Below are 17,842 nucleotides of genomic sequence, written 5' to 3'. Positions count from 1 at the left end.
TCTCTTCGTTCTCGCGCTCCCCTCTCTCTCTCTCGTTCTCGCGCTCCCCTCTCTCTCTCTCGTTCTCGCGCCCCCCCTCTCTCTCGTTCTCGCGCCCCCCTCTCTCTCTCGTTCTCGCGCCCCCCTCTCTCTCGTTCTCGCTCCCCCCTCTCTCTCGTTCTCGCGCCCCCCTCTCTCTCTCGTTCTCGCGCCCCCCCCTCTCTCTCGTTCTCGCGCCCCCCTCTCTCTCTCGTTCTCGCGCCCCCCCCTCTCTCTCGTTCTCGCGCCCCCTCTCTCTCTCTCTCGTTCTCGCGCCCCCACTCTCTCTCTCGTTCTCGCGCCCCCTCTCTCTCTCTCGTTCTCGCGACCCCCCCCCTCCCCTCTCTCTCGTTCTCGCGCCCCCCCTCTCTCTCGTTCTCGCGCCCCCCCTCTCTCTCTCGTTCTCGCGCCCCCCTCTCGTTCTCGCGCCCCCCTCTCTCTCTCGTTCTCGCGCTCCCCCTCTCTCTCTCTCGTTCTCGCGCCCCCCCTCTCTCTCGTTCTCGCGCCCCCCTCTCTCGTTCTCGCGCTCCCCTCTCTCTCTCTCGTTCTCCGCGCCCCCCTCTCTCTCTCGTTCTCGCGCCCCCCTCTCTCTCTCGTTCTCGCGCCCCCCTCTCTCTCTCGTTCTCGCGCCCCTCTCTCTCTCGTTCTCGCGCCCCCTCTCTCTCGTTCTCGCTCCCCCCTCTCTCTCGTTCTCGCTCCCCCCTCTCTCTCGTTCTCGCGCCCCCCCTCTCTCTCGTTCTCGTGCCCCCCTCTCTCTCGTTCTCGTGCCCCCCCCTCTCTCGGGTCTCGCCCCCCCCTCTCTCTCTCGTTCTCGCGCTCCCCTCTCTCTCTCTCTCGTTCTCGCGCTCCCCTCTCTCTCTCGTTCTCGCGCCCCCCCTCTCTCTCTCGTTCTCGCGCCCCCCTCTCTCTCTCGTTCTCGCGCCCCCTCTCTCTCTCGTTCTCGCTCCCCCCTCTCTCTCGTTCTCGCGCCCCCCCTCTCTCTCGTTCTCGCGCCCCCCCCTCTCTCGTTCTCGCGCCCCCTCTCTCTCTCGTTCTCGCGCCCCCCCTCTCTCTCGTTCTCGCGCCCCCTCTCTCTCTCTCTCTCGTTCTCGCGCCCCCACTCTCTCTCTCGTTCTCGCGCCCCCTCTCTCTCTCGTTCTCGCGACCCCCCTCTCTCTCTCTCGTTCTCGCGCCCCCCTCTCTCTCGTTCTCGCGCCCCCCCCTCTCTCTCTCGTTCTCGCGCCCCCTCTCGTTCTCGCGCCCCCCCTCTCTCTCTCGTTCTCGCGCTCCCCTCTCTCTCTCTCGTTCTCGCGCTCCCCTCTCTCTCTCTCGTTCTCGCGCCCCCCTCTCTCTTCGTTCTCGCGCCCCCCTCTCTCGTTCTCGCGCTCCCCTCTCTCTCTCTCGTTCTCGCGCCCCCCTCTCTCTCTCGTTCTCGCGCCCCCCTCTCTCTCTCGTTCTCGCGCCCCCCTCTCTCTCTCGTTCTCGCGCCCCCTCTCTCTCTCGTTCTCGCGCCCCCCTCTCTCTCGTTCTCGCTCCCCCCTCTCTCTCGTTCTCGCTCCCCCCTCTCTCTCGTTCTCGCGCCCCCCCTCTCTCTCGTTCTCGTGCCCCCCTCTCTCTCGTTCTCGTGCCCCCCTCTCTCGGTCTCGCCCCCCCCTCTCTCTCTCGGTCTCGCCCCCCCCCTCTCTCTCTCGGTCTCGCCCCCCCCTCTCTCTCTGTCCTCGCGCCCCCCTCTCTCTCTCTCTGTCCTCGCGCCCCCTCTCTCTCTTTCGTTCTTGCGCCCCCACTCTCTCTCGTTCTCGCGCCCCCTCTCTCTCTAGTTCTCGCGACCCCCCTCTCTCTCTCTCGTTCTCGCGCCCCCCCTCTCTCTCGTTCTCGCGCCCCCCTCTCTCTCTCGTTCTCGCGCCCCCCCCCTCTCTCTCTCTCGTTCTCGCGCTCCCCTCTCTCTCGTTTCTCGCGCCCCCCCTCTCTCTCTCGTTCTCGCGCCCCCCTCTCTCTCTCGTTCGCGCGCCCCCCTCTCTCTCTCGTTCTCGCGCCCCCTCTCTCTCTAGTTCTCGCGACCCCCCTCTCTCGTTCTCGCGCCCCCCTCTCTCTCTCGTTCTCGCGCCCCCCTCTCTCTCTCGTTCTCGCGCCCCCTCTTTCGTTCTCGCGCCCCCCTCTCTCTCTCGTTATCGCGCCCCCCCCTCCCTCTCTCGTTCTCGCGCCCCCCCTCTCGTACTCGCGCCCCCCTCTCTCTCTCGTACTCGCGCCCCCCTCTCTCTCTCTCGTTCTCGCGCCCCCCTCTCTCTCTCGTTCTCGCGCCCCCCTCTCTCTCTCGTTCTCGCGCCCCCCTCTCTCTCTCGTTCTCGCGCCCCCCCTCTCTCTCGTTCTCGCGCCCCCCCTCTCTCTCGTTCTCGCGCCCCCCCTCTCTCTCGTTCTCGCGCCCCCCCTCTCTCGTTCTCGCGCCCCCCCTCTCTCGTTCTCGCGCCCCCCCCTCTCTCTCTCGTTCTCGCGCCCCCCCCTCTCTCTCGTTCTCGCCCCCCCCCTCTCTCTCTCTCTCTCTCTCTCTGTCGTTCTCGCGCCCCCTCTCTCTCTCTCGTTCTCGCGTCCCCCTCTCTCTCGTTCTCGCGCCCCCCCCTCTCTCTCGTTCTCGCGCCCCCCCTCCTCTCTCGTTCTCGCGCCCCCCCTCTCTCTCGTTCTCGCGCCCCCCCCTCTCTCTCGTTCTCGCGCCCACTCTCTCGTTTCTCTCGCGCCCCTCCTCTCTCTCTCGTTCTCGCGCCCCCCTCTCTCTATCTCTCTCTCGTTCTCGCCCCCCCCCTCTCTCTCTCTCTCTCTCTCTGTCGTTCTCGCGCCCCACTCTCTGTCGTTCTCGCGCCCTCTCTCTCTCTCTCTCGTTCTTGCGCCCCCACTCTCTCTCGTTCTTGCGCCCCCTCTCTCGTTCTCGCGCCCCCCTCTCTCTCTCGTTCTCGCGCCCCCCCTCTCTCTCTCGTTCTCGCGCCCCCCCTCTCTCTCTCGTTCTCGCGCCCCCCCTCTCTCTCTCGTTCTCGGCGCCCCCCTCTCTCTCTCGTTCTCGCGCCCCCCTCTCTCTCTCGTTCTCGCGCCCCCCTCTCTCTCTCGTTCTCGCGCCCCCCCTCTCTCTCTCGTTCTCGCGCCCCCCCTCTCTCGTTTCTCGCGCCCCCCCCCCTCTCTCGTTCTCGCGCCCCCCCTCTCTCTCGTTCTCGCGCCCCCCCTCTCTCTCGTTCTCGCGCCCCCCCTCTCTCTCGTTCTCGCGCCCACTCTCTCGTTCTCGCGCCCCCCCCTCTCTCTCTCGTTCTCGCGCCCCTCTCTCTCTCTCTCTCTCGTTCTCGCCCCCCCCCCCTCTCTCTCTCTCTCTCTCTCGTTCTCGCCCCCCCCCCTCTCTCTCTCTCTCTCGTTCTCGCCCCCCCCCCTCTCTCTCTCTCTCTCTCGTTCTCGCCCCCCCCTCTCTCTCTCTCTCTCTCTCTCTCTCTCTCTCTGTCGTTCTCGCGCCCCCTCTCTCTCTCGTTCTTGCGCCCCCACTCTCTCTCTCGTTCTCGCGCCCCCTCTCTAGTTCTCGCGACCTCCCTCTCTCTCTCTCGTTCTCGCGCCCCCCTCTCTCTCGTTCTCGCGCCCCCCCTCTCTCTCGTTCTCGCGCCCCCCCTCTCTCTCTCGTTCTCGCGCCCCCCTCTCTCTCTCGTTCTCGCGCCCCCCTCTCTCTCTCGTTCTCGCGCCCCTCTCTCTCTCGTTCTCGCGCCCCCCTCTCTCTCGTTCCTCGCTCCCCCCTCTCTCTCGTTCTCGCTCCCCCCCTCTCTCTCGTTCTCGCTCCCCCCTCTCTCTCGTTCTCGCGCCCCCCCTCTCTCTCGTTCTCGTGCCCCCCTCTCTCTCGTTCTCGTGCCCCCCTCTCTCGGTCTCGCCCCCCTCTCTCTCTCGTTCTCGCGCTCCCCTCTCTCTCTCTCGTTCTCGCGCTCCCCTCTCTCTCTCGTTCTCGCGCCCCCCTCTCTCTCTCGTTCTCGCGCCCCCCCTCTCTCTCTCGTTCTCGCGCCCCCTCTCTCTCTCGTTCTCGCTCCCCCCTCTCTCTCGTTCTCGCGCCCCCCCTCTCTCTCGTTCTCGCGCCCCCCCCTCTCTCGTTCTCGCGCCCCCTCTCTCTCTCGTTCTCGCGCCCCCCCTCTCTCTCGTTCTCGCGCCCCCCCCTCTCTCTCGTTCTCGCGCCCCCTCTCTCTCTCTCGTTCTCGCGCCCCCACTCTCTCTCTCGTTCTCGCGCCCCCTCTCTCTCTCGTTCTCGCGACCCCCCCTCTCTCTCTCTCGTTCTCGCGCCCCCCCTCTCTCTCGTTCTCGCGCCCCCCCTCTCTCTCTCGTTCTCGCGCCCCCTCTCGTTCTCGCGCCCCCCTCTCTCTCTCGTTCTCGCGCTCCCCTCTCTCTCTCTCTCGTTCTCGCGCCCCCCTCTCTCTCGTTCTCGCGCCCCCCTCTCTCTCGTTCTCGCGCTCCCCTCTCTCTCTCTCGTTCTCGCGCCCCCCTCTCTCTCTCGTTCTCGCGCCCCCCTCTCTCTCTCGTTCTCGCGCCCCCCTCTCTCTCTCGTTCTCGCGCCCCTCTCTCTCTCGTTCTCGCGCCCCCCTCTCTCTCGTTCTCGCTCCCCCCTCTCTCTCGTTCTCGCTCCCCCCCTCTCTCTCGTTCTCGCGCCCCCCCCTCTCTCTCGTTCTCGTGCCCCCCTCTCTCTCGTTCTCGTGCCCCCCCTCTCTCGGTCTCGCCCCCCCCCTCTCTCTCTCGGTCTCGCCCCCCCCTCTCTCTCTCGGTCTCGCCCCCCCCTCTCTCTCTGTCCTCGCGCCCCCCTCTCTCTCTCTCTGTCCTCGCGCCCCCTCTCTCTCTTTCGTTCTTGCGCCCCCACTCTCTCTCGTTCTCGCGCCCCCTCTCTCTCTAGTTCTCGCGACCCCCCTCTCTCTCTCTCGTTCTCGCGCCCCCCTCTCTCTCGTTCTCGCGCCCCCCTCTCTCTCTCGTTCTCGCGCCCCCTCTCTCTCGTTCTCGCGCCCCCCCCCTCTCTCTCTCTCTCGTTCTCGCGCTCCCCTCTCTCTCGTTCTCGCGCCCCCCCCTCTCTCTCTCGTTCTCGCGCCCCCCTCTCTCTCTCGTTCTCGCGCCCCCTCTCTCTCTCGTTCTCGCGCCCCCCCTCTCTCTCTCGTTCTCGCGCCCCCCTCTCTCTCTCGTTCTCGCGCCCCCTCTCTCTCTAGTTCTCGCGACCCCCCCTCTCTCGTTCTCGCGCCCCCCCTCTCTCTCGTTCTCGCGCCCCCTCTCTCTCTCGTTCTCGCGCCCCCTCTTTCGTTCTCGCGCCCCCCTCTCTCTCGTTATCGCGCCCCCCCTCCCTCTCTCGTTCTCGCGCCCCCCCTCTCGTACTCGCGCCCCCCTCTCTCTCTCGTTCTCGCGCCCCCCTCTCTCTCTCGTTCTCGCGCCCCCCTCTCTCTCTCGTTCTCGCGCCCCCCCCTCTCTCTCTCGTTCTCGCGCCCCCCTCTCTCTCTCGTTCTCGCGCCCCCCTCTCTCTCGTTCTCGCTCCCCCCTCTCTCTCGTTCTCGCGCCCCCCCTCTCTCTCGTTCTCGTGCCCCCCTCTCTCTCGTTCTCGTGCCCCCCTCTCTCTCGTTCTCGTGCCCCCCTCTCTCGGTCTCGCCCCCCCCCTCTCTCTCTCGTTCTCGCGCTCCCCTCTCTCTCTCTCGTTCTCGCGCTCCCCTCTCTCTCTCGTTCTCGCGCCCCCCTCTCTCTCTCGTTCTCGCGCCCCCCCTCTCTCTCTCGTTCTCGCGCCCCCTCTCTCTCTCGTTCTCGCTCCCCCCTCTCTCTCGTTCTCGCGCCCCCCCTCTCTCTCGTTCTCGCGCCCCCCCTCTCTCGTTCTCGCGCCCCCTCTCTCTCTCGTTCTCGCGCCCCCCCTCTCTCTCGTTCTCGCGCCCCCCACTCTCTCTCTCTCGTTCTCGCGCCCCCACTCTCTCTCTCGTTCTCGCGCCCCCTCTCTCTCTCGTTCTCGCGACCCCCCTCTCTCTCTCTCGTTCTCGCGCCCCCCTCTCTCTCGTTCTCGCGCCCCCCCCTCTCTCGTTCTCGCGCCCCCTCTCGTTCTCGCGCCCCCCTCTCTCTCTCGTTCTCGCGCTCCCCTCTCTCTCTCTCTCGTTCTCGCGCCCCCCTCTCTCTCGTTCTCGCGCCCCCCTCTCTCTCGTTCTCGCGCTCCCCTCTCTCTCTCTCGTTCTCGCGCCCCCCTCTCTCTCTCGTTCTCGCGCCCCCCCTCTCTCTCTCGTTCTCGCGCCCCCCTCTCTCTCTCGTTCTCGCGCCCCTCTCTCTCTCGTTCTCGCGCCCCCCTCTCTCTCGTTCTCGCTCCCCCCCTCTCTCTCGTTCTCGCTCCCCCCCTCTCTCTCGTTCTCGCGCCCCCCCTCTCTCTCGTTCTCGTGCCCCCCTCTCTCTCGTTCTCGTGCCCCCCTCTCTCGGTCTCGCCCCCCCCCTCTCTCTCTCGGTCTCGCCCCCCCCTCTCTCTCTCGGTCTCGCCCCCCCCTCTCTCTCTGTCCTCGCGCCCCCCTCTCTCTCTCTCTGTCCTCGCGCCCCCTCTCTCTCTTTCGTTCTTGCGCCCCCACTCTCTCTCGTTCTCGCGCCCCCTCTCTCTCTAGTTCTCGCGACCCCCCTCTCTCTCTCTCGTTCTCGCGCCCCCCTCTCTCTCGTTCTCGCGCCCCCCTCTCTCTCTCGTTCTCGCGCCCCCTCTCTCTCGTTCTCGCGCCCCCCCCTCTCTCTCTCTCTCGTTCTCGCGCTCCCCTCTCTCTCGTTCTCGCGCCCCCCCTCTCTCTCTCGTTCTCGCGCCCCCCTCTCTCTCTCGTTCTCGCGCCCCCCCTCTCTCTCTCGTTCTCGCGCCCCCCTCTCTCTCTCGTTCTCGCGCCCCCTCTCTCTCTAGTTCTCGCGACCCCCCTCTCTCGTTCTCGCGCCCCCCCTCTCTCTCGTTCTCGCGCCCCCCTCTCTCTCTCGTTCTCGCGCCCCCTCTTTCGTTCTCGCGCCCCCCTCTCTCTCTCGTTATCGCGCCCCCCCTCCCTCTCTCGTTCTCGCGCCCCCCCCTCTCGTACTCGCGCCCCCCTCTCTCTCTCGTTCTCGCGCCCCCCTCTCTCTCTCGTTCTCGCGCCCCCCTCTCTCTCTCGTTCTCGCGCCCCCCTCTCTCTCTCGTTCTCGCGCCCCCCTCTCTCTCTCGTTCTCGCGCCCCCCTCTCTCTCTCGTTCTCGCGCCCCCCCTCTCTCTCGTTCTCGCGCCCCCCCTCTCTCTCGTTCTCGCGCCCCCCCTCTCTCGTTCTCGCGCCCACTCTCTCGTTCTCGCGCCCCCCCCTCTCTCTCTCGTTCTCGCGCCCCCCCTCTCTCTCTCGTTCTCGCCCCCCCCCTCTCTCTCTCTCTCTCTCTCTGTCGTTCTCGCGCCCCCCCTCTCTCTCTCGTTCTCGCGTCCCCCCTCTCTCTCGTTCTCGCGCCCCCCCTCTCTCTCGTTCTCGCGCCCCCCCTCTCTCTCGTTCTCGCGCCCCCCCCTCTCTCTCGTTCTCGCGCCCACTCTCTCGTTCTCGCGCCCCTCCTCTCTCTCTCGTTCTCGCGCCCCCCTCTCTCTATCTCTCTCTCGTTCTCGCCCCCCCCTCTCTCTCTCTCTCTCTCTCTCTCTCTCTCTGTCGTTCTCGCGCCCCACTCTCTGTCGTTCTCGCGCCCTCTCTCTCTCTCTCTCGTTCTTGCGCCCCCACTCTCTCTCGTTCTTGCGCCCCCTCTCTCGTTCTCGCGCCCCCCTCTCTCTCTCGTTCTCGCGCCCCCCCTCTCTCTCTCGTTCTCGCGCCCCCCCCTCTCTCTCTCGTTCTCGCGCCCCCCCTCTCTCTCTCGTTCTCGCGCCCCCCTCTCTCTCTCGTTCTCGCGCCCCCCTCTCTCTCGTTCTCGCGCCCCCCTCTCTCTCTCGTTCTCGCGCCCCCCTCTCTCTCTCGTTCTCGCGCCCCCCTCTCTCTCTCGTTCTCGCGCCCCCCCTCTCTCTCGTTCTCGCGCCCCCCCCTCTCTCTCGTTCTCGCGCCCCCCTCTCTCTCGTTCTCGCGCCCCCCTCTCTCTCGTTCTCGCGCCCACTCTCTCGTTCTCGCGCCCCCCCTCTCTCTCTCGTTCTCGCCCCCTCTCTCTCTCTCTCTCTCGTTCTCGCCCCCCCCTCTCTCTCTCTCTCTCGTTCTCGCCCCCCCCTCTCTCTCTCTCTCTCTCTCTCTCTGTCGTTCTCGCGCCCCCTCTCTCTCTCGTTCTTGCGCCCCCACTCTCTCTCTCGTTCTTGCGCCCCCACTCTCTCTCTCGTTCTTGCGCCCCCTCTCTCTCTAGTTCTCGCGACCTCCCTCTCTCTCTCTCGTTCTCGCGCCCCTCTCTCTCTCGTTCTCGCGCCCCTCTCTCTCTCGTTCTCGCCCCCCTCTCTCTCTCGTTCTCGCGCCCCCCTCTCTCTCTCTCTCGTTCTCGCGCTCCCCCTCTCTCTCTCGTTCTCGCGCTCCCCCTCTCTCTCTCTCGTTCTCGCGCCCCCCTCTCTCTCTCGTTCTCGCCCCCCCTCTCTCTCTCGTTCTCGCCCCTCCCTCTCTCTCTCTCTGTCGTTCTCGCGCCCCCTCTCTCTCTCTCGTTCTTGCGCCCCCACTCTCTCTCGTTCTTGTGCCCCCTCTCTCTCTAGTTCTCGCGACCTCCCTCTCTCTCTCTCGTTCTCGCGCCCCTCTCTCTCGTTCTTGCGCCCCCTCTCTCTCTCGTTCTCGCGCCCCCCCTCTCTCTCTCGTTCTCGCGCCCCCCCTCTCTCTCGTTCTCGCGCCCCCTCTCTCTCTCTCTGTCTCTCTCGTTCTCGCGCTCCCCCCTCTCTCTCTCGTTCTCGCGCCCCCCTCTCTCTCTCTCGTTCTCGCGCCCCCCTCTCTCTCTCTCTCGTTCTCGCGCCCCCCCTCTCTCTCTCTCGTTCTCGCCCCCCTCTCTCTCTCTCTGTCGTTCTCGCGCCCCCCCTCTCTCTCTCTCGTTCTTGCGCCCTCTCTCTCGTTCTCGCGCCCCTCTCTCTCTCGTTCTCGCGCCCCCCCTCTCTCGTTCTCGCGCCCCCCTTCTCGCGCCCCCCCCTCTCTCGTTCTCGCGCCCCCCTCTCGTTCTCGCGCCCCCCTCTCTCTCGTTCTCGCGCCCCCTCTCTCTCGTTCTCGCGCTCCCCTCTCTCTCGTTCTCGCGCTCCCCTCTCTCTCTCTCGTTCTCGCGCCCCCCCCTCTCGTTCTCGCGCCCCCCCCTCTCTCTCTCGTTCTCGCGCCCCCACTCTCTCGTTCTCTCGCCCCCACTCTCTCTCGTTCTCTCGCCCCCACTCTCGTTCTCTCGCCCCCACTCTCTCTCTCTCTCGTTCTCGCGCCCCCTCTCTCTCTCTCGTTCTCGCGCCCCCTCTCTCTCTCTCGTTCTCTCGCCCCCTCTCTCTCTCTCGTTCTCTCGCCCCCTCTCTCTCTCTCTCGTTCTCTCGCCCCCTCTCTCTCTCTCTCTCGTTCTCGCGCCCCCCTCTCTCTCTCTCTCTCGTTCTTGCGCCCCCTCTCTCTCTCTCGTTCTCGCGCCCCCTCTCTCTCTCGTTCTCGCGCCCCCCCTCTCTCTCTCTCGTTCTCGTCCCCCCTCTCTCTCTCGTTCTAGTCCCCCTCTCTCTCTCGTTCTAGTCCCCCGCTCTCTCTCTCTTGTTCTCTCTCTCTTGTTCTCTCTCTCTTGTTCTCTCTCTCTTGTTCTCTCTCTCTTGTTCTCTCTCTCTTGTTCTCTCTCTCTTGTTCTCTCTCTCTTGTTCTCTCTCTCTTGTTCTCTCTCTCTTGTTCTCTCTCTCTTGTTCTCTCTCTTGTTCTCTCTCTCTCTCGTTCGCTCGTTCTCTCTCGCTCGTTCTCTCTCGCTCGTTCTCTCTCGCTCGTTCTCTCTCGCTCGTTCTCTCTCGCTCGTTCTCGCTCGTTCTCTCTCGCTCGTTCTCTCTCGTTCTCCCTCTCTCGTTCTCCCTCTCTCGTTCTCCCTCTCTCGTTCTCCCTCTCTCGTTCTCCCTCTCTCGTTCTCCCTCTCTCGTTCTCGCCCCTCCTCTCTCGTTCTCGCCCTCTCTCTCGTTTTCTCTCTTGCTCGTTCGTTCTCTCTCTCTCTCTCTCGTTCTCTCTCTCTCGTTCTCCCTCTCTCGTTCTCTCTCTCTCGTTCTCCCTCTCTCGTTCTCTCTCTCGTTCTCGCCCCTCCTCTCTCGTTCTCGCCCTCTCTCTCGTTCTCTCTCTCTCTCTCTCGTTCTCTCTCTCTCTCGTTTTCTCTCTTGTTCGTTCTCTCTCGTTCTCTCTCTCTCTCTCGTTCTCTCTCTCTCGTTCTCTCTCTCTCGTTCTCCCTCTCTCGTTCTCGCCCTCTCTCTCGTTCTCCCTCTCTCGTTCTCGCCCTCTCTCTCGTTCTCGCCCTCTCTCTCGTTCTCGCCCTCTCTCTCGTTCTCGCCCTCTCTCTCGTTCTCGCCCTCTCTCTCGTTCTCGCTCCCGCTCTCGCCCGCTCTCGCTCCCTCTCCCTCTCCCGCCCGCTCTCGCTCCCCCGCAAGCACCCTGCCCCCTCTCGCTCCTGCCCGCTCTCTCTCGTTCTCGCACCCTCTTGCGCCCACGCTCTCTCGTTCTCGCACCCTCTTGCGCCCACGCTCTCTCGTTCTCGCGCCCTCTCCCGCCCCCTCTCCCGCTCCTCTCGCGCCCACGCTCTCTCGTTCTCGCGCCCTCTCTCACCCTCTCTCACCCTCTCTCAGGGAAAGCATTCTATCAGTGTATAAAGTGAAATAAAAATGGTAATTACAGTTTTACGTAATGTATTTATCAGGTCTGTGAAACAAGGTCCATTAAGAAGATCTCAAAAGTAGCGTATCATAAGGGAGTGGTTATAGTCCGGTGTCCCGGCTGCAGCAACCACCACATCATAGCGGATAACCTGGGCTGGTTCTCTGACCTGGAGGGGAAGCGGTAAGTCGGAACAGTGATATGAATAGTAAAACTCGTGGTGATCACAGTAATGTTTCGGGGGCTTGTCACCAATCACTGACCTGTAAACAGTAGCTGGCTGTATACAGTATGGTGGTGTTCCTCTCTATGGCACTGTGGTCATGTGCGTAGCGATATCACCAGGTGAGACCTGACTGCTGTGCAGGACTCTTATAGATGAGATCCAGGAGCCGCACACAGCGTTCTCTGCTCAGTTACCCATTACGCCACCATGTAAGTAGCCACATATGTAGTGTTCACTCTAGCACCCTGTACCCGTCGCAGCCCATGCAGTTCCTCTCTCCTGCCTGGGGTGTCACACTCTGCTCTGGTGCTTCTAGCACACTCCGGCCTGTATCTCAGTGCTCAGAAACAGACCAGGAGCAGAGAGTGACACCTCAGGCAGAAACTAGGAACTGCACGGACTGTGACAGGCGCAGGGTTCTAGAATGAACACTAATCCGTACAGCAGAAATACATCTGTATACTCGGGGCTGTTACCGTGATCACACAACGGTCCGATAATAGAGGCGCATCCCATGTGATCACTCTGAGCTGGTCTGTGTGTTACATGCGTGTTACATAGCAGCATCGTGCCAGTGTACTGTGCTTTATGGGTGGTCGTCGGATCATTGCTACATTAATGTACGTAATCACGTTACAGATAGAGCTGGTAATAATACATCACACCAGTCACAGCTGTTGGCCACAGTCTGAGTGAGCGCTCCACCATTATACCTGTGTCTGTGGCAGGCTGGGGAGTGGGTGCTGGGGGAGACGCTGCTCATACCAGTAACTAGGATGTATTTGGGTATAATGGATGGGAGATAGTAACCGCGATTCCCTTAGACAACAGCACCACCTAGAGGGCAGACGATGTACTCCCTGTGCCAGGATAGAGACTGCGTTTATTCTGCACGGCAGATAGTGATAGAGTACGATGTATTCCGCACTGTTCTAAGGCGCTTCAGGGAATGTTAGTGGGAGCTTTGTGTGTGAAATTGTGTGTTACCAATACTTATATGTTGTGTTGCCAATACTTATATGTTGTGTTGCCAATACTTATATGTTGTGTTGCCAATACTTATATGTTGTGTTGCCAATACTTATATGTTGTGTTGCCAATACTTATATGTTGTGTTGCCAATACTTATATATGTTGTGTTGCCAATACTTATATATGTTGTGTTGCCAATACTTATATGTTGTGTTGCCAATACTTATATGTTGTGTTGCCAATACTTATATGTTGTGTTGCCAATACTTATATGTTGTGTTGCCAATACTTATATATGTTGTGTTGCCAATACTTATATATGTTGTGTTGCCAATACTTATATGTTGTGTTGCCAATACTTATATGTTGTGTTGCCAATACTTATATATGTTGTGTTGCCAATACTTATATATGTTGTGTTGCCAATACTTATATATGTTGTGTTGCCAATACTTATATGTTGTGTTGCCAATACTTATATGTTGTGTTGCCAATACTTATATATGTTGTGTTGCCAATACTTATATATGTTGTGTTGCCAATACTTATATATGTTGTGTTGCCAATACTTATATATGTTGTGTTGCCAATACTTATATATGTTGTGTTGCGCTGAAGGAATATTGAAGAGATCCTCGCGGCCAAAGGGGAGAAGGTTCATCGTGTTTTGGGTGAGGAGGCCTTGGAGGTGCTGCTGGAGAACGGTCTGGAAGGCAACGGTACAAGCAAAGTGGAAGACCAGGACAAAATGGCGCCACCCACTGAGCCTGAGGAAACGCCTGGCACGTGATGATACGAGGGCATGCCCCACAGAACCTGAGAGAGAGCCTGGCATGTGATGATACAAGGGCATGCCCCACAGAACCTGAGAGAGAGCCTGGCACGTGATGATACAAGGGCATGCCCCACAGAACCTGAGAGAGAGCCTGGCATGTGATGATACGAGGGCATGCCCCACAGAACCTGAGAGAGAGCCTGGCACGTGATGATACGAGGGCATGCCCCACAGAACCTGAGAGAGAGCCTGGCACGTGATGATACGAGGGCATGCCCCACAGAACCTGAGAGAGAGCCTGGCATGTGATGATACAAGGGCATGCCCCACAGAACCTGAGAGAGAGCCTGGCATGTGATGATACAAGGGCATGCCCCACAGAACCTGAGAGAAAGCCTGGCACGTGATGATACGAGGGCATGCCCCACAGAACCTGAGAGAGAGCCTGGCATGTGATGATACAAGGGCATGCCCCACAGAACCTGAGAGAGAGCCTGGCACGTGATGATACAAGGGCATGCCCCACAGAACCTGAGAGAAAGCCTGGCACGTGATGATACGAGGGCATGCCCCACAGAACCTGAGAGAGAGCCTGGCATGTGATGATACAAGGGCATGCCCCACAGAACCTGAGAGAGAGCCTGGCATGTGATGATACAAGGGCATGCCCCACAGAACCTGAGAGAGAGCCTGGCATGTGATGATACAAGGGCATGCCCCACAGAACCTGAGAGAGAGCCTGGCATGTGATGATACAAGGGCATGCCCCACAGAACCTGAGAGAGAGCCTGGCATGTGATGATACAAGGGCATGCCCCACAGAACCTGAGAGAGAGCCTGGCATGTGATGATACGAGGGCATGCCCCACAGAACCTGAGAGAGAGCCTGGCATGTGATGATACGAGGGCATGCCCCACAGAACCTGAGAGAAAGCCTGGCACGTGATGATACGGGCGCTGTGGAAGGACTGAGCACGGTGCTAGCGGGAAATGTCACAGTCAGGAGACGGAGAGGAACTGTGGTGCAGCCATGATGTGGGCTGCCCCAGTATAAGACCCCAGGATGTCACTCCCTCAGGTCAGAACTTCTAGTGGGGTATTTGGTTAGCCGCAGGGTTTACCACACAATTTATGAGGGCGCAACGCAGGTGAGAGCCTCCTGGGGATTAGCCCCGCAGCTAATGATGGTGCCGCGCAGGTGAGAGCCTCCTGGAGATTAGCCCCGCAGCTAATGATGGGGCCACGCAGGTGAGAGCCTCCTGGAGATTAGCCCCGCAGATAATGATGGTGCCGCGCAGGTGAGAGCCTCCTGGGGATTAGCCCCGCAGATAATGATGGGGCCACGCAGGTGAGAGCCTCCTGGAGATTAGCCCCGCAGCTAATGATGGGGCCGCGCAGGTGAGAGCCTCCTGGGGATTAGCCCCGCAGCTAATGATGGGGCCGCGCAGGTGAGAGCCTCCTGGAGATTAGCCCCGCAGCTAATGATGGGGCCACGCAGGTGAGAGCCTCCTGGAGATTAGCCCCGCAGCTAATGATGGGGCCACGCAGGTGAGAGCCTCCTGGGGATTAGCCCTGCAGCTAATTAATGGTGCCACGCAGGTGAGAGCCTCCTGGGGATTAGCCCCGCAGCTAATTAATGGTGCCACGCATGTGAGAGCCTCCTGGGGATTAGCCCTGCAGCTAATTAATGGTGCCACGCAGGTGAGAGCCTCCTGGGGATTAGCCCTGCAGCTAATTAATGGTGCCACGCAGGTGAGAGCCTCCTGGGGATTAGCCCTGCAGCTAATTAATGGTGCCACGCAGGTGAGAGCCTCCTGGGGATTAGCCCTGCAGCTAATTAATGGTGCCACGCAGGTGAGAGCCTCCTGGAGATTAGCCCCGCAGATAATGATGGTGCCGCGCAGGTGATAGCCTCCTGGGGATTAGCCCTGCAGATAATGATGGTGCTGCGCAGGTGAGAGCCTCCTGGAGATTAGCCCCGCAGCTAATGATGGTGCCGCGCAGGTGAGAGCCTCCTGGGGATTAGCCCCGCAGCTAATGATGGTGCCGCGCAGGTGAGAGCCTCCTGGGGATTAGCCCCGCAGATAATGATGGTGCCGCGCAGGTGAGAGCCTCCTGGGGATTAGCCGCGCAGCTAATGATGGTGCCGCGCAGGTGAGATCTTCCTGGGGATTAGCCCAGCAGCTAATGATGGTGCCGCGCAGGTGAGAGCCTCCTGGAGATTAGCCCCGCAGATAATGATGGTGCCGCGCAGGTGATAGCCTCCTGGGGATTAGCCCTGCAGATAATGATGGTGCCGCGCAGGTGAGAGCCTCCTGGGGATTAGCCCCGCAGATAATGATGGTGCCGCGCAGGTGAGAGCCTCCTGGAGATTAGCCCCGCAGATAATGATGGTGCCGCGCAGGTGATAGCCTCCTGGGGATTAGCCCTGCAGATAATGATGGTGCCGCGCAGGTGAGAGCCTCCTGGGGATTAGCCCCGCAGCTAATGATGGGGCCACGCAGGTGAGAGCCTCCTGGAGATTAGCCCCGCAGATAATGATGGTGCCGCGCAGGTGAGAGCCTCCTGGGGATTAGCCGCGCAGGTGAGAGCCTCCTGGGGATTAGCCCCGCTTGTGAGAGCCTCCTGGGGATTAGCCCCGCAGATAATGATGGTGCCGCGCATGTGAGAGCCTCCTTGGGATTAGCCCCACAGATAATGATGGTGCCGCGCAGGTGAGAGCCTCCTGGGGATTAGCCCCGCAGATAATGATGGTGCCGCGCAGGTGAGAGCCTCCTGGGGATTAGCCCCGCAGCTAATGATGGGGCCACGCAGGTGAGAGCCTCCTGGAGATTCGCCCCGCAGATAATGATGGTGCCGCGCAGGTGAGAGCCTCCTGGGGATTAGCCGCGCAGCTAATGATGGTGCCGCGCAGGTGAGATCTTCCTGGGGATTAGCCCCGCAGCTAATGATGGTGGCAGGTGAGAGCCTCCTGGAGATTAGCCCCGCAGCTAATGATGGTGGCAGGTGAGAGCCTCCTGGAGATTAGCCCCGCAGATAATGATGGTGCCGCGCAGGTGATAGCCTCCTGGGGATTAGCCCTGCAGATAATGATGGTGCCGCGCAGGTGAGAGCCTCCTGGGGATTAGCCCCGCAGCTAATGATGGTGCCGCGCAGGTGAGAGCCTCCTGGAGATTAGCCCCGCAGCTAATGATGGGGCCACGCAGGTGAGAGCCTCCTGGAGATTAGCCCCGCAGCTAATGATGGGGCCACGCAGGTGAGAGCCTCCTGGAGATTAGCCCCGCAGCTAATGATGGGGCCACGCAGGTGAGAGCCTCCTGGGGATTAGCCCCGCAGCTAATTAATGGTGCCACGCATGTGAGAGCCTCCTGGGGATTAGCCCTGCAGCTAATTAATGGTGCCACGCAGGTGAGAGCCTCCTGGAGATTAGCCCTGCAGCTAATTAATGGTGCCACGCAGGTGAGAGCCTCCTGGGGATTAGCCCTGCAGCTAATTAATGGTGCCACGCAGGTGAGAGCCTCCTGGAGATTAGCCCCGCAGATAATGATGGTGCCGCGCAGGTGATAGCCTCCTGGGGATTAGCCCTGCAGATAATGATGGTGCTGCGCAGGTGAGAGCCTCCTGGGGATTAGCCCCGCAGCTAATGATGGGGCCACGCAGGTGAGAGCCTCCTGGGGATTAGCCCCGCAGATAATGATGGTGCCGCGCAGGTGAGAGCCTCCTGGGGATTAGCCCCGCAGCTAATGATGGTGCCGCGCAGGTGAGAGCCTCCTGGGGATTAGCCCCGCAGATAATGATGGTGCCGCGCAGGTGAGAGCCTCCTGGGGATTAGCCGCGCAGCTAATGATGGTGCCGCGCAGGTGAGATCTTCCTGGGGATTAGCCCAGCAGCTAATGATGGTGCCGCGCAGGTGAGAGCCTCCTGGAGATTAGCCCCGCAGATAATGATGGTGCCGCGCAGGTGATAGCCTCCTGGGGATTAGCCCTGCAGATAATGATGGTGCCGCGCAGGTGAGAGCCTCCTGGGGATTAGCCCCGCAGCTAATGATGGGGCCACGCAGGTGAGAGCCTCCTGGAGATTAGCCCCGCAGATAATGATGGTGCCGCGCAGGTGAGAGCCTCCTGGGGATTAGCCGCGCAGGTGAGAGCCTCCTGGGGATTAGCCCCGCTTGTGAGAGCCTCCTGGGGATTAGCCCCGCAGATAATGATGGTGCCGCGCATGTGAGAGCCTCCTTGGGATTAGCCCCACAGATAATGATGGTGCCGCGCAGGTGAGAGCCTCCTGGGGATTAGCCCCGCAGATAATGATGGTGCCGCGCAGGTGAGAGCCTCCTGGGGATTAGCCCCGCAGCTAATGATGGGGCCACGCAGGTGAGAGCCTCCTGGAGATTCGCCCCGCAGATAATGATGGTGCCGCGCAGGTGAGAGCCTCCTGGGGATTAGCCGCGCAGCTAATGATGGTGCCGCGCAGGTGAGATCTTCCTGGGGATTAGCCCCGCAGCTAATGATGGTGGCAGGTGAGAGCCTCCTGGAGATTAGCCCCGCAGCTAATGATGGTGGCAGGTGAGAGCCTCCTGGAGATTAGCCCCGCAGATAATGATGGTGCCGCGCAGGTGATAGCCTCCTGGGGATTAGCCCTGCAGATAATGATGGTGCCGCGCAGGTGAGAGCCTCCTGGGGATTAGCCCCGCAGCTAATGATGGGGCCACGCAGGTGAGAGCCTCCTGGAGATTAGCCCCGCAGATAATGATGGTGCCGCGCAGGTGAGAGCCTCCTGGGGATTAGCCGCGCAGGTGAGAGCCTCCTGGGGATTAGCCCCGCTTGTGAGAGCCTCCTGGGGATTAGCCCCGCAGATAATGATGGTGCCGCGCAGGTGAGAGCCTCCTGGGGATTAGCCCCGCAAATAATGATGGTGCCGCGCAGGTGAGAGCCTCCTGGGGATTAGCCCCGCAGATAATGATGGTGCCGCGCAGGTGAGAGCCTCCTGGGGATTAGCCCCGCAGATAATGATGGTGCCGCGCAGGTGAGAGCCTCCTGGGGATTAGCCCCGCAGATAATGATGGTGCCGCGCAGGTGAGAGCCTCCTGGGGATTAGCCCCGCAGATAATGATGGTGCCGCGCAGGTGAGAGCCTCCTGGAGATTAGCCCCTCAGCTACTT

General features: G+C 61.8%; 1 protein-coding gene across 1 annotated transcript in view; it reads left to right on the top strand.

Moving 5' to 3' along the window:
- The window catches only part of DNLZ (DNL-type zinc finger), a 47,826-nt gene extending 33,832 nt beyond the window's left edge, over window positions 1–13,994 (top strand). Inside the window, exons 2-3 of the mRNA XM_063935794.1 lie at window positions 10,745–10,894; window positions 12,528–13,994. Coding sequence (XP_063791864.1) covers window positions 10,745–10,894; window positions 12,528–12,699 — 322 coding nt within the window. The 3' untranslated portion in view covers window positions 12,700–13,994. The remainder of the gene's footprint in view (window positions 1–10,744; window positions 10,895–12,527) is intronic.
- The last annotated feature ends 3,848 nt before the right edge of the window (window positions 13,995–17,842 follow it).

The sequence above is a fragment of the Pseudophryne corroboree genome, chromosome 8, assembly GCF_028390025.1.
Source record: "Pseudophryne corroboree isolate aPseCor3 chromosome 8, aPseCor3.hap2, whole genome shotgun sequence".
Lineage (NCBI taxonomy): Eukaryota > Metazoa > Chordata > Amphibia > Anura > Myobatrachidae > Pseudophryne > Pseudophryne corroboree.
The sequence above is the reverse complement of the archived record's forward strand: the minus strand, read 5'-3'. Positions and strand labels throughout refer to the sequence as shown.